The sequence below is a fragment of the Neophocaena asiaeorientalis genome, unplaced genomic scaffold (assembly GCF_003031525.2).
Source record: "Neophocaena asiaeorientalis asiaeorientalis breed wild unplaced genomic scaffold, Neophocaena_asiaeorientalis_V1.1 scaffold119, whole genome shotgun sequence".
Lineage (NCBI taxonomy): Eukaryota > Metazoa > Chordata > Mammalia > Artiodactyla > Phocoenidae > Neophocaena > Neophocaena asiaeorientalis.
The window spans coordinates 911,795-923,476 of record NW_020175821.1 but is presented as its reverse complement, the minus strand read 5'-3'; the positions used below and the strand labels follow the sequence as shown (position 1 = coordinate 923,476).

At 41.9% G+C, this 11,682-nt stretch overlaps 1 protein-coding gene across 1 annotated transcript in view; it reads right to left on the bottom strand.

Moving 5' to 3' along the window:
- TGM5 (transglutaminase 5) overlaps window positions 1-7,277 on the bottom strand; it is a 54,966-nt gene extending 47,689 nt beyond the window's left edge. The window contains 2 exon segments of the mRNA XM_024732596.1: window positions 4,148-4,292; window positions 7,182-7,277. Of these exon segments, the coding sequence (XP_024588364.1) occupies window positions 4,148-4,292; window positions 7,182-7,277 (241 nt within the window).
- Between the last annotated feature and the right edge of the window lie 4,405 nt (window positions 7,278-11,682).

Sequence of the window (11,682 nt, the reverse complement as noted above, 5' to 3'; positions counted from 1 at the left end):
GGCCTTACCATGGCGCTCACCACCCTGCAGACATACACCACATTGTTCCACTGGGAGTAGTCTTTGGTTGGGTTCTCTAAGAAGTACAGGCTTTTGTTCAGAATCTGAAAGCAGATATCTATCATGTCCTCTTCAAACTTCCAGGGGATTTCAAGGAAGGACAAAGAGAAGAGTAAAAACGTCTAGAATTCTGAAGCCAAGTCAGTAACACCGACGTTTGGGGTGGGACTAAATATCAGACAAGTTCCTGCCTTCAAAGAGCTTGTAAGTCAAGTTGGGAATGTGTTAAGATTCAGAATTTTGAAGAACTAACCTGTGTGTTTCTGATGGAAAATGCAAATGGAATTTGGAAAGATGCGAGTCAGCTGAAGGCATCAGAGAAGGCTATTGGAGCCGGTGGGCTTGGAAGGACAAGGTAGACAGGAAGACAGCGGGGTGGAGGCATTCACCCAACGTCTTTGGGCGTGATGGGTACCAGAGACAGAGGCTCAGAGATTTTCCTTCTGGAGGACTTGCGAGAGTAGGAAGAGATCGGATGCATACATATAAGGCCAGGCATGTGAGGAGAGGGGGAAGAGCGTGGAGAACCTTCAAATCAGGTAGAGGGTTCAGTGCTGATGGTGTGAGCACAGGAGAAGCCTGTGTACACTCATGACATACGGCTACAACATGTATTTGCTACATGTGTCGTAACCCTTTTGGCTACCAAATACCCTGGTATTTTTCTAAGTTTCAAAAAATTACACAAGTTGTTGGAGAACAGGGAACCTGATCTTCCTCAGCAAGGCTCCCTGCTTCCTGTCCCCAACCCACTCTTCCCTCCCGGTGGGTGTGGACAGGGCTGAGAAGGCAGTGGGAGGCCGAGAGAAACTATCCCAGCCACGGCTGGTGGTTGAGAGTAGAAAAGTTGCCCAGAGTCAAAGGTCCCCCGCTGTGTACCTTAACTGGATATTTGGTGTTATTAAAGAATTGCTGTTCATTATTTCAGTTATAATACTGTATTGTGGCTCAGTTTTTCAGAGAGTCATCATCTTTTAGAACTATATTTGGAAGTATTACTCGATTAAATGATATGGTAATTTGCTTCCCAAAAATCCAGTGATGAGATGCGAGGAATGGGGGAGAATACACCAGGGATCGGCGAAGTTTTTCTGTAAAGGACCAGATAATAAATATTTTAGGCTTTGCAGGCCATAGGGTTTCTGTCTCAACTACTCAATTCTGCCATTGTAGCATGAAAGCAGCCACAGATGATACCTAAATGAATGAGCATAGCTGTGTTCCAATGAAATGCTGTTTATTAGACACCGAAGTTTGAACTTCATATAATTTGCACATCACAAAATACAGTTGGCCCTCTGTGTCCGTGGATTCTACATCCATGGATTCAACCAGTAGGATCAAAAATATTAGGGAAAAAAATTCCAGAAAATTCCCAAAAGCAAAACGTGAATTTGCTGCACAGTGCCAGCAACTATTTACATAGCATTTACATTGTTTTAGGTGTTATAAGTATCTAGAGATGATTTAAAAGTACATGGGAAGTTGTGCATAGGTTATATGCAAATACTATGCCGCTTTATTTTTTATTTATTTATTGGGGGGTGAAGTTGAAAAGAATAGTTTTATTGCTTTGCCAAGCAAAGGGGGCCACAGAGGGCTAATGCTCTCAAAACTGAGTGTCCTGAGCTGGAGGGGGTAGTGAGGAGTTTTATAGTAATGGTTCAAAGAGGAGGGTGTGATCAGCTCATGGACTTTCTTCTGATTGGTTGGGGTGAGGTAAATGGGAGTCAGCATCATCAACCTTCTGGTTCCAACCGGTCCTGGGTCCTGCCAGTTGTGGCAGCATACAGTTAACTTCTCCCACCTGGCAGGGGTTTCAGTATCTGGTTTCAGGACTTAATGAAGCTCAGTTTCTTGATGTCTCATGGCAGAAAGAATTCAGTGAGAGACAAAGTGATAGGTAAGAAGTGGATTTATTTAGAGAGAAACACACTCCACAGACAGAGCATGGGCCATCTCAGAAGGCGAGAGCGGCCTATGCCACTTTATATAAGGGACTTGAGCATGCTTGGATTTTGGTATCTGTGGAGGCGTCCTGAAACCAATCCTCTGCAAATACTAAGGGATGACTGTGTTATTTTTTATTTTATTTATTATTATTATTATTATTTTTTGTGGTACACGGGCCTCTCACTTTTGTGGCCTCTCCCGTTGCGGAGCACAGGCTCTGGACGCACAGGCTCAGCGGCCATGGCTCACGGGCCCAGCCACTCCGCGGCATGTGGGATCTTCCCGGACCGGGGCACGAAGCCGCGTCCCCTGCATGGGCAGGCGGACTCTCAACCACTGCGCCACCAGGGAAGCCCAACTGTGTTATTTTTTAAAAATTCTTTTTTTCAGCAGTTTATAAAGTATGAAAACCATTCTAAACTCTTGGGCCATGCAAAAACAGGCAGTGGGCCACATCTGGCCCACAGGCTATAGTTTGCAAATCCCTGATTAGATGAAACAAAATACACCATAAATTGATCACTATTGAAGGTAAGAGATTCATGGAGTTTCATTATAGTAGCCTGAACCTCCATGTTTTAAGTTTTTCATAAAATATTAAAAACTGAGAAGGAAAGACATCTCCCCTTCCCTCCTTGTGCCTCTCACTGGAAGGGAAATTGGTCCAGCACTGCACATCCTGACTTCTGTTAGTGGCACTTCATAACCTAATAGAGTTGTCTAAGGCCCACTTCAAGTGACAGTGTTACCTGCCCATAGTTCCAGGGCCAGGGGGTGATGACTCTTTCATGACCATTGTAAACAAAGCTATAGTCCATCATGATATACTCCTGCAGCAGTATTTCACTTGGCAGGTAGATGTCATCCTCTGAACAGTTAAGAATAGCAGAGGGGGCAAAGCCCCAAACCAAAAAACAAACAGTAATAAAATTAAAAACAGTAATGACAGTATCTTGCTGGATAATCAGATAAGCAATGGGTTGATGGCAATAGAAATCAAGACTGGACCCCTTAAAAGCCTGTGTGCTTTTCTAGAGGCCAGCAATATAATCTATACTTAAAAAAAAAGATGATCTTTTCTTGGTTATAAAAGCCTCAAGCTTTTCATAGAGATTTGGAAAATATGGATGACAGAAAGAAGACAATGAAGATCTCCCCTTCTTACTACTCAGAAACAGCCATCGTTACATTTTAGTGTATTCTGGCTGTGCTCTCTTTCTCGGCACATATATGTAATTAGAATCATATGTGTTCCATTTCCTAATTGATTTCACTTAACATCACACCATGAACATTTTCATCATGCCATTAAAAATTCTCTGTAAAGATGATTTTTAGTGAGCACATGGTAACACATTGCATAGATGTGCAGCATTTTATCTTCAGGGCTTTCTAAGTAGATCCTCACAGAGTGTTCCCAATGGATCAGTTAGAATTACAACCTGTGAGCAAGTTATACCTGCACTTCAAGGGTTAAAAAGCAGGATGAAAGTCCCCAGAGGGTGGGTTGTGCTGTGACCAGGGCCCTGAGAGATCTCCGTCTTCAGAGTGTAGGGACCAATGACTGCATTGGCTGGTGTGAAAAGGGAGACAAAGAGTGAGTTGGTATGAATGGTGAAGTCAGAAGCACTCCAGACATTGCCTTGTCAGACCTGGGTGAGCAAGAAGGTGGCTCAGGTTCCCAGCAGCTCGGTGGGCTGTGGTCCTGTGTAAGAGAGAATGACCCCAAAGTGAGATGCAAAATCTATGTGACATGATTTCAGAGGAACTGGGAGGACCCTTACCTTCTCCTACCACTTGCTAATCCTTTTACTGCCACTGGGTGTCCTTGGCCACGCACTTAACGATCTGTGGGCCTCAGTTTTTCAATCTGTAAAATGGGATCTTAGTAGTACCCACCTGAAAGTCTTGTCACAGGGATTAAATGAGATAAAGTGTGTGAATTTTTAGCACAGTGCCTGTTGTGTATTTAAAAGTTGTCTGTTATTATCACAATCTTAGTTTGCTGAGTTGGCCAAATCTTTTCTTAACAGCGCTAATAGGGTCCCCGGAGAAGAGAGGGGAGGGCAGTTCAGAAAGGAGAGGCAAGGGCCCTTGAGGTGAATTTTGTCTTGGGGAGGGGCGGGCTCATCTGTCTCAGCCACAAAGATGATGTATTCGGTCCCAGAGTGGAAGCGTCGGTTGAAACGCAGCTGGATTGTGAAGGACTCACCGCGGCGCATGATGAGCCACTGCAGGCCCATCTCCTGCGTGTGATGCTCCTGGTTGTTCCTGGCCTTCTACAGGTCGACAGACCTGAGCTCCAAGGCTGCCCCTGGGACAGGGGTTAGCGGGGGGACAGGTCACTGCCCAGCTATGGCTCCCTGGGCTCAGCATCCCCTGACACTTCTTGACATTTCATGGTACCTGGCTCTGACTTGGTTAAGACTGCTGTCCAGATCTTAGCCCTCTGCCACCTGCCCCCTAATCTCAGGACTCAGCCTCAGAGAGCATTTCAGCATCGTGATCCCAGTGACCTCTGGACCTGGACCTGGAGCCACAGTGCTTGAGAACTGGGGTCCCAGACAGCACAACATTTCCAGATAACTGAAACTTAACCTCAAAGTGCCGCCATGTACTCTTAATCACTTTTGTTGACAATCTTTCTAAAAATTACTCTATTATCCTGATGATAGAAGAAAGAGCATACTCGAATTTTGTATGAATTAAGTCAATGAGCTGACTGGAGGCTGGGACCTCAGCTACAGGCAAGTCCCTGCTTTAGGATATGGGGGTGGGTGGGCACCTCAGGGTTATTTGCAGCTTATTTCTTGCTTCTCAGCCATGTTCCAGGTGGATGAGGGTACTGGCTGCTTCCTAGGATGTACACTTAGTGTGTAATTTTAAAACTCTCATAGCATAATGGGCAAGGTGCAGGCTCTAACCATCTTGGCTGTGAGACCTTAAGCAAGCCACTTAAGGTCCCTAGACATCAAAAAAAATGGTGACAATGGTGTTCCTACTTCCTAGAATTCATGTGGGCATTAAGTGAGGACTCACAAGTAAAGACCTTAGCATAGTGGCGGGTGCAGGGTAAGCACTCAGTCATCAGTAGTTGCTCTTAGTACTGATAATAATGCAGCCTCAGATTGGATTTGCTTTGCTACTTTTGCTGGTGATAAAAATTCATTAGGTCCTTTCCCCCAGTAGTACCTCAGTTTATCTCAGTGGTTCTCAACAGGGGCAATTTTGCCCCCTAGAGGACATTTGGCAAAGTCTGGAGACATTTTTGGTTGTCACAACTCGGGGAGAGGCTGCTACGGGTGTCTAGTGGGTAGAGGCTGGGGATGCTGCCAAACAGCATCCTAGAGGAAAAACTCGTGTTTGCTCCAGCCAGTTTTTGTGCCATTTGCATTTTGAACTTTTTTCACATAAGTTCTCTATATTTTCACTAAATGAGTTCACTTTGATAGTTTTAGCCCATCTTTGTTACCTGGCTGGATTTTTTTTGAGTCCTAATTATTTCACCTAAACGCTTTATCTTACTATCTGGGAGCTGGCTAAACAGTCTTCCAGGTCTTTGTCCAAGTCATTGGTAATACGATGGTTCTAAGCATTAAGGCTCAAGTCAGAGGCCAGTGGAGTATTATTGTTGGAGATTCCTTCCACGTTAACACTGAGCCATTAGGAAATACTCTTTAAGTATAGTTGTTCAACTAGCTGTGATTACATCTAATTCTTTAGGTGAGGAAATTAGATTAGGTGTTTTTAAATTTCCTTCACAGTCTAAAGTCAAATCCAGCTTTCATTTTGCATCTTTCCCACAAATTTGTCAAACCTCTGGCTGAAAACAGAACGTGCATGATGGCCCCTTGGCCCTCCCTCCTAATAACAATCTTTCCTTGAGGCAGATTCAAAGATGAATCACTGGATCAAATAGTACAAAGTTTTTCAACCTCTTAAATGTAACTTAGGCACTTAAATAGTTATATTATTGGAATGAGAAAATTCAGGGCAAGATCTAAGACAGATGCCTGTGAGTTATTAAACAACATTTTGTAAACACGACTAATCTATTAGTAGTTCGTGAAAGCAATTTAGAGAAATGTGACCAATCCTTTTTTTAAAGAATAGAATAGAAAATATCACAATGCATCCTACATAGGAAAAGCAAGCATAATTTTATGTATTATATAACTGGATCATGATATAAATTGTGGGTTATAGCCAAAAAGTTTGAAAGCAACTAGCCTAGATCCTGGTGGAAACTGATACATTTCATTTGTTCCTGAGGGGCCTGCATTTTCATACCAGGACCTACTGAGCCTTCACAGAAGCCTCTCCACCCGATACATAACAACCAATGGCCATTTGATCCTGAAAGATCAGATACCTGAAAGGGGCAGTGAAGAGCACACAGGTGTGTGCATCACCTCCACGGGGGGTACGGGACTGGGGGCAGCCTTTTCCTGGCCGCTGCCCACAGCTCAAAGCGTTGTTCCTAAGGGCAGCCCACTCAGTTTCCCCTTTACCCAGGCCAACTATTGGTTTAGGAAGGAAAGGGGAGGGGGAAGAAGGAAGATATCTTCCCCTCCATGCCCAAGGTTTACAATGCATGGAGAAAACTCATTCTCCATTAGGGGACTCAGTTTTTTGTTTTTATTTTACTTAATATAATTATGCATTTGGCTCACTGAAGTGCTTTTCATGTCAGGGAGACAATGACTTTAGAGAACAAAAGGGAGGGCCTTCAAGGGAGCAGGCAAAGAAAGCCAAGAGGATTAAGAAGAGGTTCAGCAAAGCAGGAAATCAAGCAGAATCAATTAGTAAAAAAAATGGCAACGTCCACAAGTCCTTCTTGCCTTGGCCACCAGCCCACGCTGGTTAATGACGAGTAAGAGATGTAAAGGCCGGCCACATGACTCCTGGTGCTTGACTAAGATAAAGACAAGGATATAAAAGGATCAAAATATATCCCCATGCATTATGAGCCTTAAAACAAATAGAGAATTTAGAACAGCCATCTGCCTGCAATGAGCTCTGAGATGCAAAGCTCCTGCCATCTGAGACATCAAAAACCAAGCCAGCCCTGTTCTCCTGAGTGCCCGTCTCCGCCTCGGGTCTTGGCTCAGAGGTAACATCACACAGGGGCTTTCCTTGACCTCTGAACATGATGCCCCATCTCCCACCCTATGATCATCTGCCATCACAACACCCTTTTTATTTTCTGAAGAGCACTTCGTAGCATCTAGAATTAGTTCCACGGAAGCAGAGACCTTGGCCATCTTCTTACACCTGGACCCCCTTTGCCTAGAACGGAGCATTGTTCCTAATTGCTGATAATTACAGCTAATGTTCGCTGAACACTCACTACATGCCAGCCACTGTCAGAAGCATTTTACGTGTCTGAAATCGTTTATGTCCTTACAGCCTGTGGATGGAGGTGTTCATATTGTCCCTGACATGCAGGAATGGGAGGACTGGGATCAAACCCAGGCACAATCTTAACCTCCACAATCTCCTGCCTTTTCCTGGTGGGTGCTCAGAGATGTTTGCTGAATGGATAGGAGCTTGCATGTGTGAGGTACAAGGAGAATAATCTGGCAGGAGGGCAGTGGGGCTGTAGAGGAGGAGGAGAGAGAAAAGCCTGTGAGGGCAGCAGGGCCAGGATGAGGAGTGGCTTGAATCCAGGCAGAGATGCTGTTATTTTCTCAGTAGTAATGGGTATACCTCTCCTTGATGGAAGGATAAAGTGTTACACCTTTCTGAGGGCAATTTATCAACATTTCTTACAAAATAAAAGAAAGCCTTAAAACATAAATTCCTTTGATCCACAGATTCCTCCTCTAGGAATTTTTCCTAAGAAAAAATCATAATTTGTGTATAAAAATGTAAACATAAGGATATTCAGTGCAACCCAAATATCCTACAATGAGTCAGATACATAAACTTTATTCCTCTCATCCTGATGTAATCAACAGAAGGACAAAGGATATTGGGAAATAATTCATGAGATATTAAAAAGCAACATAAGAAGCTTAAAAAACAATACGTTACAGATTAACTGTAGGTGGTAAAATTATGGGAAATTTTTCTTTACTTTGAGCTTTTCGGTGTTGGTCAAGCTTTTGCTTTGAACGTGTATTACTTTTATATTTAAGGGAAAGTGTTCCTTTGATTAAAGGCAGGGTTTTTTTGTTTTTTGTTTATTATTATTTTTTTTACAGCATGTTCTTATTAGTTATCTATTTTATACGCATCAGTGTATACATGTCAATCCCAATCTCCCAATTCATCCCACCACCACCCCCCCCACCGCTTTCCCCCTTTGGTGTCCATACATTTGTTCTCTACATCTGTGTCTCAATTTCTGCCCTGCAAACCGATTCATCTGTACCATTTTTCTAGGTATCACATATATGCGTTAATATATGATATTTGTTTTTCTCTCTCTGACTTAACTTCACTCTGTATGACAGTCTCTAGATCCATCCACGTCTCTACAAATGACCCAATTTCGTTGGTTTTTATGGCTGAGTAATATTCCATTGTATATATGTGCCACATCTTCTTTATCGAGTCGTCTGTTGACAGGCATTTAGGTTGCTTCCATGACCTGGCTCTTGTAAATAGTGCTGCAATGAACACTGGGGTGCATGTGTCTTTTTGAATTATGGTTTTCTCAGGATCTATGCCCAGTAGTGGGATTGCTGGGTCGTATGGTAGTTCTATTTTTAGTTTTTTAAGGAACCTCCATACTGTTCTCCATAGTGGCTGTATCAATTTACATTCCCACCAACAGTGCAAGAGGGTTCCCTTTTCTCCACACCCTCTCCAGCATTTGTTGTTTGTAGATTTTCTGATGATGTCCATTTTAACTGGTGTGAGGTGATACCTCATTGTAGTTTTGATTTGCATTTCTCTAATAATTAGTGATGTTGAGCAGTTTTCATGTGCTTCTTGGCCATCTGTGTGTCTTCTTTGGAGAAATGTCTATTTAGGTCTTCTGCCCATTTTTGGATTGGGTTGTTTGTTTCTTTAATTTTGAGCTACACGAACTGTTTATATATTTTGGAGATCAATCCTTTGTCCATTGATTCGTTGGCAAATATTTAATCCTATTCTGAGGGATGTCTTTTCGTTTTGTTTATGGCTTCCGTTGCTGTGCAAAATTTTCATTCTTTTACATGTAGCTGTCCAGTTTTCCCAACACCACTTATTGAAGAGACTGTCTTTTCTCCATTATATATCCTTGCCTCCTTTGTCATACACTAGTTGACCATAGGTGTGTGGGTGTATCTCTGAACTTTCTATCTTGTTCCATTGATCGATGTTTCTGGTTTTGTGCCAGTACCTTGTTGTCTTCATTACTGTAGCTTTGTAGTATAGTCTGAAGTCAGGGAGTCTGGTTCCTCCAGCTCTCAATTTTGTTTATCTTCTCAAAGAACCAGCTTTTAGTTTTATTGATCTCTGCTATTGTTTTCTTTGTTTCTAATTCATTTATTTCTGCTCAGGTCTTTATGATTTCTTTCCTTCTGCTAACTTTGGGTTTTGTTTGTTCTTCTTTCTCTAGTTCTTTTAGGTGTAAGGTTAGATTGTTTATTTGAGATATTTCTTGTTTCTTGAGGTAGGCTTGTATAGCTATAAACTTCCCTCTTAGAACTGCTTTTGCAGCATCCCGTAGGTTTTGGATCATCGTGTTTTCGTTGTAATCTGTCTCTAGGTATTTTTTGATTTTCTCTTTGGTTTCTTCAGTGACCTCTTGGTTATTTAGTAACGTATTGTTTAGCCTCCACGTGTTTGTGTTTTTTATGTTATTTTCCCTGGAATTGATTTCTAATCTCATAGTGTTGTAGTCAGAAAAGATCCTTGATATGATTTCAGTTTTCTCAAATTTACAGAGGCTTGATTTGTGACCCAAGATGTGATCTGTCTTGGAGAATGTTCCGTCTGCACTTGAGAAGAAAGTGTAATCTACTGTTTTTATATGGAATGTCCTATAAATATCAATTAAATCTATCTGGTCTATTGTGTCATTTAAAGCTTCTGTTTCCTTTTCTGTTTGGATGATCTGTTGATTGTTGTAAGTGAGGCATTAAAGTCCCCCACTATTATTCTGTTACTGTCCATTTCCTCTTTCAGAGCTGTTAGCAGTTGCCTTATATATTGAGGTGCTCCTATGTTGGGTGCATATATATTTATAATTGTTATATCCTCTTCTTGGATTGATCCCTTGATCATTATGTAGTGTCCTTCCTTGTCTCTTGTAATGTTCTTTATTTTACAGTCTATTTTATCTGATATGAGTATTGCTACTCCAGCTTTCTTTGGTTTCCATTTGCATGGAACATCTTTTTCCATCCCCTCACTTTCAGTCTGTACGTGTCCCTAGGTCTGAAGTGGGTCTCTTGTAGACAGCATATGTATGGATCTTGTTTTTGTATCCATTCAGGGAGCCTGTGTCTTTTGGTTGGAGTATTTAATCCATTCACGTTTAAGGTAATTATCGATATGTATGTTCCTATTACCATTTTCTTAATTGTTATGGGTTTGTTTTTGTAGGTCCTTTTTTTCTCTTGTGTTTCCCACTTAGAGAAGTTCCTTTATCATTTGTTGTAGAGCTGGTTTGGTGATGCTGAATTCTCTTATCTTTTGCTTGTCTGTAAAGCTTTTGATTTCTCCATCGAATCTGAATGAGATCCTTGCCTGGTAGAGTAATATTGGTTGTAGGTTCTCTCCTTTCATCACTTTAAATTTATCATGCCACTCCCTTCTGGCTTGTAGAGTTTCTGCTGGGAAATCAGCTGTTAACCTTATGGGAGTTCCCTTGTATGTTATTTGTCATTTTTCCCTTGTTGCTTTCAATAATTTTTCCTTGTCTTTAATTTTTGTCAATTTGATTACTATGTGGCTCAGTGTGTTTCTCCTTGGGTTTATCCTGCCTGGGACTCTCTGCACTTCCTGGACTTGGGTGGCTATTTCCTTTCCCATGTTAGGGAAGTTTTCGACTATAATCTCTTCAAATATTTTCTCTGGCCCTTTCTCTCTCTCTTCTCCTTCTGGCACCCCTCTAATGCAAATGTTGTTGCATTTAATGTTGTCCCAGAAGTCTCTTAGGCTGTCTTCATTTCTCTTCATTCTTTTTTCTTTATTCTGTTCCACGGCAGTGAATTCCACCATTCTGTCTTCCAGGTCACTTATCCATCATTCTGCCTCAGTTACTCTGCTATTGATTCCGTCTAGTGTATTTTTCATTTCAGTTATTGTATTGTTCATCTCTATTTCTTTGTTCTTTAATTCTTCTAGGTGTTTGTTCTTTAATTCTTCTAGGTCTTTGTTAAACATTTCTTGCATCTTCTCGATCTTTGCCTCCATTCTTTTTCGAGGTCCTGGATCATCTTCACCATCATTATTCTGAATTCTTTTTCTGGAAGGTTGCCTATCTCCACTTCATTTAGTTATTTTTCTGGGGTTTTATATTATTCCTTCATCTGGTACATAGCCCTCTGCCTTTTCATCTTGTCTGTCTTTCTGTGAATGTGTTTTTTGTTCCACAGGCTGCAGGATTGTAGTTCTTCTTGCTTCTGCTGTCTTCCCTCTGGTGGATGAGGTTATCAAAGAGGGTTGTGCAAGTTTCCTGATGGGTGGGACTGGTGGTGTGTAGAGCAAGGTGTTGCTCTCGTGGGCAGA